The 12,476-nt window shown below is 48.3% G+C and overlaps 4 protein-coding genes across 4 annotated transcripts in view; 2 read left to right on the forward strand and 2 right to left on the reverse strand.

Annotated features, from left to right (window-relative positions):
- Positions 1–12,476, forward strand: part of ART1 (ADP-ribosyltransferase 1) — a 122,424-nt gene that overhangs the window by 43,187 nt on the left and 66,761 nt on the right. The window lies entirely within an intron of this gene.
- The window catches only part of LOC309369316 (zinc finger and SCAN domain-containing protein 31-like), a 40,406-nt gene that overhangs the window by 16,254 nt on the left and 11,676 nt on the right, over positions 1–12,476 (reverse strand). The window lies entirely within an intron of this gene.
- LOC309369239 (uncharacterized protein) overlaps positions 1–12,476 on the forward strand; it is a 109,540-nt gene that overhangs the window by 12,970 nt on the left and 84,094 nt on the right. The gene's annotated exons all lie outside the window — the stretch shown is intronic.
- LOC309368783 (uncharacterized protein) lies at positions 1,807–9,178 on the reverse strand (the record flags this gene model as incomplete). The annotated part of the gene is made up of 3 exons (XM_081909090.1): positions 9,062–9,178; positions 8,204–8,638; positions 1,807–1,901 (listed from the first exon to the last, which is right to left on the reverse strand). Exons 1-3 carry the CDS (start codon positions 9,150–9,152, stop codon positions 1,807–1,809), a joined length of 621 nt encoding a protein of 206 aa, XP_081765216.1. The 5' UTR covers positions 9,153–9,178.

The following is a 12,476-nucleotide window of genomic DNA, read 5'->3' on the forward strand; positions in this document are numbered from 1 at the left end:
TCTCGGAATCGCCGGAAGCTCACGAGAAGGATGTAAAGGAGGTCCTACAGAGGTTGCGGGAGCACAGGCTGTACGCCAAGTTGGAGAAGTGCCAGTTTGATGTGACGGAGGTGGATTTCCTTGGCTACAAGCTGTCCGACGAGGGGCTGGCCATGGACAGAGTCAAGGTCCAAGCGGTGTTGGACTGGAAGAGCCCACGCAATCGGAAGGAAGTCCAGAGATTCATCGGATTTGCCAATTTTTATCGCAAATTCATCAAAGGTTTTGCAAATGAGACGGCAGCAATCACGGACACCCTCAGTTCCAAGAAGAAGAAGTTCGCTTGGACGGAACAGGCAGAGCGCTCTTTTCGGAAGCTTAAAAGCCTCTTCGCCTCCGAGGAGCAACTACTGCACGTGAATCCCGGCAGGCCCATGCGGGTGGAAACCGACGCGTCAGACAGAGCGGTTGGAGCCGTCCTTCTGCAGGAGGATCCGCAAGGCAATTGGAGGCCGGGCGCCTTCTACTCCCAGAAGCTCAGCAAGACGGAGCGGAACTACACCATATGGGACAGGGAGCTGTTGGCCATTCATGCAGCTTTCAAAGCGTGGCGACACTTCCTCATAGGAGCCAAGCACACAGTGCAGGTCCGCACGGATCACAAGAACTTAGAGTATTGGCGAACGGCAAAGCTGCAGACCCAAAGACACATGCGCTGGGCAGAATTCTTTGCGGATTTCGACTTCAAAATAGAATACATCCCGGGGGACTCCAATGTTATAGCAGACGCACTCTCCAGGAAACCGCAATACCTTGAGGAGACAACACCAATTGCAGCGAAGCACATTTTCGCACCACAGGCGTGGGCGTGCGCTGCCATCGCAGTCGACCTGGACGCGGTGCGACGCGCGTTGCAAGCAGATCAATTTGCACAGTCCAAGATGGAGGAGCTGTGCAGCGGGTCGCAAAGAGACGATGAGTTCCAGTTGCGGGACAGACTCTTAACTCGCAAGGGTGCCCTCTACGTGCCAAGCGACGAACTTCGCGCAAAGGTTCTGCAGCAATTGCACGACGCCCCCAGTGCGGGCCACTTCGGCAAAGAGAAGACAATAGAATTAGTGGCCAGGGACTTTTGGTGGCCCCAGATGCAGGGAGAGGTGGCGGATTACGTCGCCAGGTGTGACACCTGTCAGAGGTCCAAACCAGTACACCAGAAGCCGGCGGGATTGCTGGAACCGCTGGAAACGCTGCAGCAGCCGTGGGAGAGGGTAGCACTGGACTTTGTTACTGACCTGCCCAGCTCCAGGGGCAAGACGGCGGTGCTGGTGGTTGTGGACTTGTTCACCAAGATGGCGCACTTCATTCCTTGTGCCAAGGTGGCGACGGCAGAACAGACCGCCAAACTCTTCATCGACCACGTGTTCAGAGTGCATGGACTACCGCAGTCCGTCCTGTCCGACAGGGGCGCCAATTTGTTTCCAACTTCTGGCAGAAGCTTCTGGGTATCCTGCACGTCAAGATCGACCTAGCGTCGGCGAGACATCCACAGACCAACGGCCAAGCAGAGAGGGTCAACGCGATCATGCAGCAGTACCTGCATGTAGCTCTCCATGGATTACTATGCCTCCAGGGAGGAGGCGAAGGCGGCGTAGAGACAGGAGGCAAAGGAGGGGTTGTCGGGCCGGCGTCCTGGTTAGATTGCAGAGGAGTCCATCTAAACCACCACTCCCTAGCATATTTCTTGCTAATGTGAGATCTCTTGCCAACAAGATGGATGAATTGAGGCTGCAGGCAGCAAAGAACAGCCTTGTAAAAGATTGCTGCGTTTTATTTGTCATTGAGACATGGCTTCAACCGTCCATACCAGACATAGCTATTCAGTTGGAAGGCTGTGCGGTACATCGTCATGACCGAGGCATGGACTTCGGAAAAACCAAAGGAGGGGGGCTGTGTGTATATGTGAACAAATGCTGGTCCAATAATTCTAAGACTGTGGGCAGTCACTGTTCACCGGATTTGGAATATGTGGCTGTTAAATGTAGACCAGCCTATCTCCCTAGGGAGTTCACAGCTGTTATGCTAACTGGTGTGTACGTGCCACCAGATGCCAATGCCAACTTGGCTTTGGGATGCCTGCAGAGCCTTATCAGCAGCCAGCAAGACAAGTATCCTGAAGCTGTGCACATCATTGCGGGAGACTTCAACCATGTTGAACTTAAAACAGTGCTCCCAACGCTCTATCAGCATGTGAAATGTCCCACAAGAGGGGACAAGACACTGGATAAAGTTTATTCGAATGTAAATCACGGCTATAGGGCTTTACAGCTGCCACATTTGGGCCAGTCCGACCATATGTCTCTGTTCCTGGTACCAGCATATATCCCACTCAGGAAACGGGCTCCCACAATATCAAGGACTGTTAAAATCTGGCCTGAAGGTGCTATTCACCAGCTGCAGGACTGTTTTGAGAGAACCAATTGGGATATTTTCGATCGTTCAGACCTGGAGGAGCACACGGCGGCAGTTCTGTGCTATATCAATCACTGCACAGACACTGTCACAGTAAATAAATCCATCCGGTTTTACCCCAATCAGAAACCCTGGATGAATAGAGAGGTCCAGTGCCTGTTGCGGGAAAGGAACAGGGCTTTCAGGTCGGCCGAGGTGCAGCTTTACAGTGTGGCAAGAGCAAACTTGAAGAGGGGTATTCGACGGGCAAAACTGGATTATAGGCAGAGGATTGAGGATAATTTAAGGAGCAACAACACAAGACAGATGTGGCAGGGGATTCAGCATATTACCAACTACAAACCTAACCTTGGTGTTGTCGACGGTGACCCTTTGCTGGCGGAGGAGCTTAACCTCTTCTTTGCTCGCTTCGAGAAGGAGCCACCTGAGACGCCGGTATTACAGCCACCAGCCCATAGGGGCCCCTCATTCACTGTAGAGGAGCACGAGGTGAGACAGGTATTGAGGATGGTGAATCCGAGGAAGGCTGCTGGACCTGATGGCATCACTGGAAAGGTGTTGAAGGGCTGTGCGGATCAGCTGGCGAGGGTCTTTACTAAGATCTTCAACAAGTCCTTACACCAGTCTATTGTCCCACCCTGCCTGAAGTCGTCAACTATTGTTCCTCTGCCTAAAAAACCCACAATCAGTAGTTTGAATGACTACAGACCAGTTGCACTGACTCCAATCATCATGAAGTGTTTTGAGAAACTGGTGCGCCGTCACATTATTTCCTGTCTTCCATCAACTTTTGACAACTACCAGTTTGCATACAGGGCAAATAGATCCACAGAAGACGCTATCACCACCACTCTCCATGCTGCTCTGTCCCATCTGGAGCAGCCGGGGAGTTATGTGAGGCTGCTGTTTGTGAATTTTAGCTCTGCTTTTAACACTATCCTCCCCCATAGACTGGTGTCCAAGCTAGAGGCGATTGGACTCTCCAACTCCACCTGTCTCTGGGTTTTGGATTTTTTGTCAGAACGTTCTCAGAGGGTTAGAGTAGGGTCACATATGTCCAAAGCCCTTAGCCTTAACACCGGCTCACCACAGGGTTGTGTGTTGAGTCCCCTGCTCTATACTCTCTATACGTATGACTGTACAGCCATCTATTCCAGCAACAAAAGCATCAAGTTTGCTGATGACACTACGGTGGTGGGGCTCATTTCAGGAGGGGATGAGTCCGCCTATCGGGACGAGGTGGAGCGGCTCTGTGTTTGGTGTGGAGAGAACAATCTGGCTCTTAATACGGCTAAGACCAAGGAATTGGTGGTGGATTACAGGAAAAAAAAGGCGGACATTCAGCCCTTGTATATCAACGGGGAACGGGTGGAGAGGGTGGCGGAATTCAGGTTTTTGGGAGTGACTATCGATCAGGGCATGACTTGGAGCGCAAATACCACTGCTCTGGTGAAGAAGGCCCAGCAGAGAATTTATTTCCTCAGACTTTTAAAGAAGAACAATCTGAGTGAGAGACTGCTGGTGTCCTTCTACCGAGGCTCCATAGAGAGCATTCTCACATACTGTATTTGTGCTTGGTTCTCCAGTTGTACAGCTAGGGAGAGGAAGGTGCTCCAGAAGGTCATAACCACAGCCCAAAGGATTATTGGTCATCCTCTCCCATCTTTGGAAGAACTGTACGGTTCCCGTTGTCTTAGGAAAGCAAACAACATCCTGCAGGATTCATCTCACCCGGGATACAGTCTGTTTGCACTACTGCCTTCTGGCAGGAGATATAGAAACATCAAGTCAAGGACAAATAGACTGAAAAATAGTTTCTATCCAAGAGCTGTGGCCTTTTTGAATGCTGTAACTCGATAGTGTGACCTGGGAGTTTGATGGGTGTGGGTGTGGGTGTGGCTGGAATGTGGTTTGTTTGGTTGTTGTTGTTGTTTTGCTTTTGTTGTTTTTTAAGGGATGGCATCCAATTTCGTTGCACTTGTGCAATGTTGCACTTGTGTAATGACAATAAAGAATCTATCTATCTATCTATCTATCATCTATCTATCTATCGACCTAGCGTCGGCGAGACATCCACAGACCAACGGCCAAGCAGAGAGGGTCAACGCGATCATGCAGCAGTACCTGAGGTGTTACGCCAATCAGCGACCCGCAGCGTGGGTGGACTACCTGCCGATGGCTGAGTTTGCCTACAACAACACGAAGCACGCATCGACCGGGGTGACGCCGTTCTTCGCGAACAATGGCCGTCATCCCAGAACCTTTCCGAGGCTTATAGCACCAGGAGAGGGGGTGCCTCAAGAGGCCGACCAGTTCGCAGCAGAGTTGCAAGAGGTGCACGAGGAGCTGCGGAGACATTTGGAGCTGGCCAAACAGGCCTATAAGGTGCAGGCGGACAAGCACAGAAGGGCGGGAGAGGACATCCAGGTGGGGGACTGGGTATGGTTAGCGGCCCAAGCGATGCCAGCCAAATCGTTAGCCAAGAAGAAGCTAGCACACAGGCAGCTAGGACCATACCAAGTTGAGGCTAGGATCAATCCTGTAGCATTTCGCCTGGCCCTTCCAGAAGGCTCCAGAGTGCACCCGGTCTTTCATAGGTCGGTGCTCACTCCCTACAAGGCCCCGCACAGGTTTCAAGAGTCAGAAACAGTACCAGACCCACGCAAAGGGTCACCCAAGAGGGGGGGGTCGCCTAGGGCCGAACCCCTCAACGAGGTCACAGAGATACTGGACTCGAGATGGGGGGAAGAGGGGGTTGAATACTTTCTCGCCAGAGAGGGCACCCCAGCCACTGCCAATAGTTGGGTGCCGGGCTACGCGTTAGACGAACCCCTTTTGAAGGAAGAGTTCCATGCACTTTTCCCACATAGACCCATGCCAGCCGAGTACTTTGATGACTGGCTTTTCACACCCACATTGTCAGATAGCACGTTCAGGGGTTTCTCTTCCCCCGAGGAAAGAACACCAGAATCAAGCCCGCCCAGGGGATCGTGCTCGGGGGTGGACACAGAAACCCCTTATTGGTGGGAGGAGCAACCAGAGGAGGAATGGCGTAAGAGGTGGATGATGGGTCCTTGGCGGGCAGCACCAGAGGAAGTAGCAATGGGAGAAGAGACTGAGATGGCTTTGGGTGAAGAACCCGAGTTCGAACACACATACACAGAACTGCCAGCAGAGAACATTGACGTAGACGACCTGTATCCTGAGCCTACCCCCGAAGAGCCGCAGTTTCCACAACCGGCACCCGCCGAGCGGGAGGGGGGAAGGGGGGGCTTCGAGGGGGGGATGGATGTCAGGGTTTCAGGGAGAGAAGAGCAGATGGGGGAGGAGACAGAGAGCGAGGGGGAAGAATCCCAGAGAGATGAGGAGGAGGATGACGATGACCAAAGGTCGTTCATGAGTCTGTCCAGTGAGTCAGAGGACTCCCAAAAGGGAGCCCCCCTGGTCAGACCAAAGGGAGGCCAAGGGGGAAGCAGTGAGGAGCAGGGGAGCGAAGGGAGAAGCCCCAGTGGGAGTTGGACACCGGAGCCGGCTTCTCAGCCGGAACGGAGTGAAGGGGGTGGAGTTACCAGTGTGTCAGAGGGAGCAGAGCAAGGAGGAGACAGGGGAAGGAGATCGGAGCAGGACGCTCAGCCGGAGGGGGTGGAGAGTAGCACCGGGAGCAGTGTAGCGGTCGAGAGAAAGGTCAGAAGCAACGTACGCGCGCCAAGTTCAAATGTAGAGGCGCGCGGAAGTGAGGAGAGCCCTGGGGAGGAGCCCGGCCCCAAAGCGAGAAGGAGGGGGGCAGAGGCGTCAGAGGATTCAGCCTCGGGCGAGTCCCGGCGAGGGGGAACCCAGGGGGGCAGAAAGACCCTGCGGAAAAGGAAGGAGAGGAAAAGGTGGTCCAGCACAAGCCTCTTAAATTGGTGCCGAGGTGGTACGGATTCAGAGGGGACTTCAGCGGTCTAACGTTACAGACGTAGAGTCACAAAGATGGAATGTAAACGCAACCATGATCTTCAATAAAGACTTTCTGTAAATAAACCGGATTGGAGTTGGGTCTCTTGTGAGCTGGGACCAGACGGGTGGCTCTGACACCACCTATAAATCATTTTCATTAAATTTTCTCTTAGGGCATTACATGTCGTGAATTTCATACCTGTGGTCCATAACTGTTCCCAGTCAGCCATCATTAGGTTATGTCCAACATCTTGTGCCCATTTAATCATAGCTGATTTCACCATTTCATCCTGAGTGTTGCATTTCAACAGCAAGTTATACATTCTTGACAGATTCTTGATTTTTGAATCTAACAATTTTGTTTCCAATTTTGATTTTTCAACCTGGATACCAACTTTTTTGTCCAAATTATATGCCTCCATTATTTGATAATAATGGAGCCAATCTCGCACTTTGTTTTTCTATTTTCCAAAGCTCTGCAGTTTTATTCTGTCTCCATCTTGTTCCAGAATTTCCCAATATTTCAGCCATTTGGCCTCCATATTGAGTTTTTTCTGTGCCTTCGCCTCCATTGGTGACAACCATCTTGGGGTTTTCTTTTCTAACAAATCCTTGTATCTTATCCAGACATTAAACAGTGCTTTTCTAACAATATGATTTTTAAACGCTTTATTTGCTTTTACCTTATCGTACCACAATGCTGGTGTGTTCCCAGTAGAAGCCACAATTCTGTGGGTACTCTAGGTGGCGCAGAAAGCACCTAGAACCTCCCTAGAGGTTGAAGTGCCGATCAAACTTCAGTTTTGCGCTCTATTAATTCCTATTAGCAGTACTGGGGGTGGTTCAGATTCTGGGGCAGTGCTTTTGGCCAGCAGAGGGTATCACAAGGCCAGCCTACTTTCCCTTTAAAGCAAACTTGGGTCTCCAGCTGGTTTTGGACTACAACTCCCATCATCCCTTGCTAGCAGAACCAATGGGGGAGGGATGATGGAAACTGCGGCCCGGGAGCTGTTGGGGACCCAAGTTTGGGAAAGCCTCCTTCAAAGCAACTTTTACATTTTGCCCGCAAAGATGGGACCTATCCATGTTTGTATCTTCTTGTATCTTTCTGAGTTTATTTTTTTTATTTTTTAAGAGGGCAAATTGAAAGAGAAATTGTATGGCAAGTTGCAGAAGAATAAAAGGTTGTGTTTGAAAAAAGCACACCAAAAACTGGGGGGTGGCATCCTTAAATATTTTATTGGGGGTGGGGCAAAGACCACTAGGCGTATAAGAGTTGGCACCTATTCCCTACACCCACAGGTCTCAGAATGGTTACGACATAAAAAACAAAAAACAAAAAAACCCACATATTTAAAGGGCATTAGAAGTCCATCAGCCAAAAGTCTGGTTAAAAAGGTGCGTCTGCCTGGTTCCTAAAGATGTATAATGGTTTTTTCAAACATTGTATGGATTCCTTGATGGGAATTGAGATGGGAGCTCTGACGGAAGCTCTTTCCACATTCCACACACTGATAGGGTTTCTCCCCTGTATGAATTCTTTGATGGGAAGTGAGATTGGAGCTCTTCCTGAAGCTCTTTCCACATTCCACACACTGATAGGGTTTCTCCCCTGTATGAATTCTTTGATGGGAAGTGAGATTGGAGCTGTTCCTGAAGTTCTTTCCACATTCCACACACTGATAGGGTTTCTCCCCTGTATGAATTCTTTGATGGGAAGTGAGAGAGGAGTTTTCAGTGAAGCTCTTTCCACATTTGACACACTGATAGGGTTTCTCCCCTGTATGAATTTTCTGATGCTTAGTGAGAAGGGAACTCTTCCTGAAGTTCTTTCCACATTCCACGCACTGATAGGGTTTCTCCCCTGTATGAATTCTGTGATGGGAAGTGAGAGAGGAGCTACATGTGAAAGTCTTTTCACATTCCACACACTGATAGGGTTTCACCCCTGCATGAATTCTTTGATGGGAAGTGAGAGAGCTCTGACTGAAGCTCTTTTCACATTCCACACACTGATAGGGTTTCTCCCCTGTATGAATTCTGTGATGGGAAATGAGATAGGAGCTCTTCCTGAAGCTTTTTCCACATTCCATGCACTGATAGAGTTTCTTTCCAATGAGATTTTGTTGATGGGAAATGGAATGGGAGATCTGACTGCAGCTTTCTCCACCCTCCAAATTTTTACGTGGCTTCTCCTCCCTGGGGATTTTATCGTGGCCACCTTTGCTCTCAATTTCCAATTCATCAGAATCTGCAATGGAGACAAAAAGGGATTAGAGCCTCAGGAACAAATGGAAAAGAACTGAAGGGAGTTGGGTGTGTGTTCATTACCTGTGTTGTTTGTCATTTTACCAACATATTTATTATTAGATTCTGAAGACTTGTTGAATGTTGTTTTGTCTGATATATAGCAGTGGTCAAAATTGTGGAAGTTTGAAGCTGACACTGAAGATGGCCTGGGAAGTTCACACCAGCCCAATCGTGGTAGAAAAAGCAATATTTTGAAGAAGATTGTTCAAAGAAAAAACTGTAAGTTACTGTTTATTATGGGGGTGTTAGGTTCCCAGATGTTATAGGGGGCGCTGTTGAATTCTGTGAAAATATCTGAGGCTGGTCACATAGATGTATTTTTTAAATTTCCAGGCAGATATGACGATCCCACAGGGAGCCTTACCAAGAGAGGCCACGATCCCACAATTCTCCTCCATGACGTCCTTATGCAGAGCTCTCTGGTCAGGATCCAGCAACGCCCACTCCTCGTCCATGAAACGAACAGCGACATCTTCAAAGCACACTGCGGGGCACTACTGTATATACATAAACCCAGTTTTGTCGTTAATTCATTATGGAATGTTGCTGGCAAAGGCTTAGAAAACAAATCAGCAATATTATCTTGTGATTGACAGTACTCCAGTTTGATCACCCCATTCTGTACACAATCTCTAACATTCGCATGACGGATAGCAATATGTTTTGATGCAGATTTCATTATTTCTGAGCCCGCTAATGCAATGCACGATTGGCTATCTTCATACACTTGGATAGGCAAATCAACTTTACAATCTAGATCTTTTAGTATCTCAGAAAACCCATGATTTCATTGCATGCTAGCGACAGGCTCCCATATTCTGCCTCACAGGACGAGGTCACAACAAATCCTTGTTTCTTTGACCTCCATCCAATTACGGAATTGGCAAATATCATAACCATTCCACTTGTAGATTTTCTGGTAGCTACACAGCTTTCCCAGTCCGCATCAACAAATACTTATAGTTTTCCATCTTGTGTACTAGATATCTTCAAACATGCATTTAATGTCCCCTTTAGATATCTGATAAGCCTTTTCAAAGCACACCAATCAGCAGTACTGGGTTTAGATACACGTTGACTCAGAACATTTGTAGCACATGCAGTGTCTGACCTTGACCACTGGCTTAAATACAATAGTGATCCTATTTTTGAGTGATACAACTCAGGCTGATCAAATTCATCATCACATCCTGTCACACTGTCTTTGGGAAATCTGGTGTCATGGGAGTCTGAATTGGCTTGCAGTTTTCCATGCCTTCAAATGAAGAATTTTCTCTTTCTGGCTCAATAGGAAGCTTCCATCTGCTTCCTGCCTTACTTCTACTCCCAAGTAATTGCTTACAGGCCCTAAGGCTTTAAGCTTAAACCTCTTTTCCAGTTGACTTGTGAGCTTCTGGATCTCATCTGTGGAACTCCCTGCTACAAGCAAATCATCAACAAAGACTAAGAGCATTAGATATTTGTTGCCTGTCCCCTTGGTGTACAGGCATGGATCAGCCACACTCCTTTTAAATCCAAGTTTTACAAGGGCTTCATTTAAACACTGGTTCCAACACCTTCCACTTTGTTTGAGACCGTAAACAGCTTTTTTCAAACGCCAGACTGCACCATTCTCCTCTTCAAACCCAGGAGGTTATCTCATTAACACTTCATGGTCTAAATTTGCATGCAGATATGCAGCATCAACATCAAAATGGTGCACTGTTAGTTGTCTTACAGCAGCAATGGAAAGCATTAAATGAAAGGTTTCACTCTTTACAGTGGGAGAAAACACTTCATCATAACTCTCCCCTTTAATTTGAGTGAACCCTTTGGCTACTAATCTGGCTCGAAAACGTGGTTCCCCAGATGCAAGGGTTTTCCTTTTGTAAACCCACTTGCATGACACCACTCTGCCACCAGGTGGCGGCATTATGACCTCAAACACTTTGTTACATTTAACATATCTTGTTCCCACAAAGCACGTTCCCCAGGGGGTAAGTCTAAGACTTCATTATAACTTTGTGGTTCCACACAACTCACATTGCATACTCTCACTCCTCCTAGGGTCAAACGCTAAGGAAGTACACCCTTGTTTGAATGCTGGGAGCGCCTAGGCACAACTACTTCTTCTTCTCCCCTTATCTCTGGCTCTTCTTCCTCTTCCTCTAGAGAAGTATTATCTATTGCCACATCTTTTGGGGAAATCTGTGCCCCCTCCTCATCCTGCTCCTGTGTTACCAATGGCTGAGAAGAAGCCTCTTCTCTTACTTGCAGGGGCAGTAGGCAATCTGGGTTGGCATGGATCGCAGTCCATCTGTCCTGGTCAGCGAAGTCTGCGCTTCGTGACAGAACCACGCGTCCTGGGCGTAAATTGAAACGCCACCCTTTGCCATAGGACTGATATCCCACAAACCGCAGTTTCTGCGCTCTAGCACCCCCTTTCTGGCGCTGAGCTTTGGGGATATTTACATGTGCCCAAGAACCCCAGTTATGGAGCACTGTCCACTCTGGTTCTTTCCCAAACAACACACGATAAGGAATATCTTTTATAGAGCTAGACCAGGTTCTATTAATCAAAAAATTTGCTGTCAGAAAAGCCTCGCCCCACAGCCTATGGTTGTGACCCAATCCTGCATCCACTAGCAGGCAGTCCTTTACTGACTGTATCACAGCCCCACGTCTTTCACACAGACCATTTTCAGCAGGGCTATAAGGGTTAGTCAAACGGTGAGTGATCCCCTTACGTCGCAACCATGCCCCAAATTGTTTGTTCAGAAATTCTCCACCCCTATCTGTTTGCAACTGCACAACAGGGCGAGCGAAGAGCTTTTCAGCTTGGGCAACCCATTCTCTGAATGTGGGGAAACACTCAGATTTCTGCTTTAACAAAAACAACCAACTAAGCAGAGGCTTGACAACCATATGTCAGGAGTGCTCTGATGGGGTTTCCTGCTTGGCAGGGGGTTGGACTCGATGGCCCTTGTGGTCTCTTCCAGCTCTATGATTCTATGAAAACGTGGTTTATCATCTATTACCAGAAAAGCATATCTGGTGCCCCCTTCAGTCTTCTGTGGAAAAGGACATATCACGTCACAATGGACAAGTTCTAAAACCTCTTTAGATATTCTGTCACTTTTAGAAGCCACAGGCTTCCTCTTAGATTTGGCCATTTTACGTACATTGCAATCTAGGAAAGTGTTACAGCTATTTACTTTTAGATTCTTGCACACCTTTTGCATCTCTGAAAGCGCACGGAAATTGGTGTGACCCAGTTTTCTGTGCAGTTCATGTACACACCCCTTATGAACTGGTAAATTATCAGCTTTAACAGGCTTGTCCTGCATTACATATAACCCATTTTCCAACTTTGCATGGCCACATACCTGAGTTCCATTCTTTATCAGACAGCCATCCTGCGTGAACTTAACACTATACCCTGCATTAATCAAACAGCTTACAGACAGTAAACAATAGTCCAAACTGCTGACAAACAGAGTCTCTGGTAGAGTAGTGTTCAAGCACTGCAGGAAACATGTTCCCTGGCCATCAATCTTGCTTCTATGACCATCAGCAAGATAGATTGAGTCTTTTCCATCAGCTGGCTTCCCCAGGGTCTTAAAGTCCTCCTGACTGTTGCAGATAATCCTGCTGCTCCCAGAGTCCAGCAACCATGTTCCTCGAGGTATCTTCCTCTCCTCTCGAGAAAATGCAGAAACAAACTGCATTGGCAGATTCTGCTGCTGGCCCCCTCGACTGTAACTCCTCCGCTCTTGGAGTTCAGCCTGTCTATCTGATCT

Source organism: Podarcis melisellensis, assembly GCF_964234715.1.
Source record: "Podarcis melisellensis genome assembly, chromosome: 4".
NCBI lineage: Eukaryota > Metazoa > Chordata > Lepidosauria > Squamata > Lacertidae > Podarcis > Podarcis melisellensis.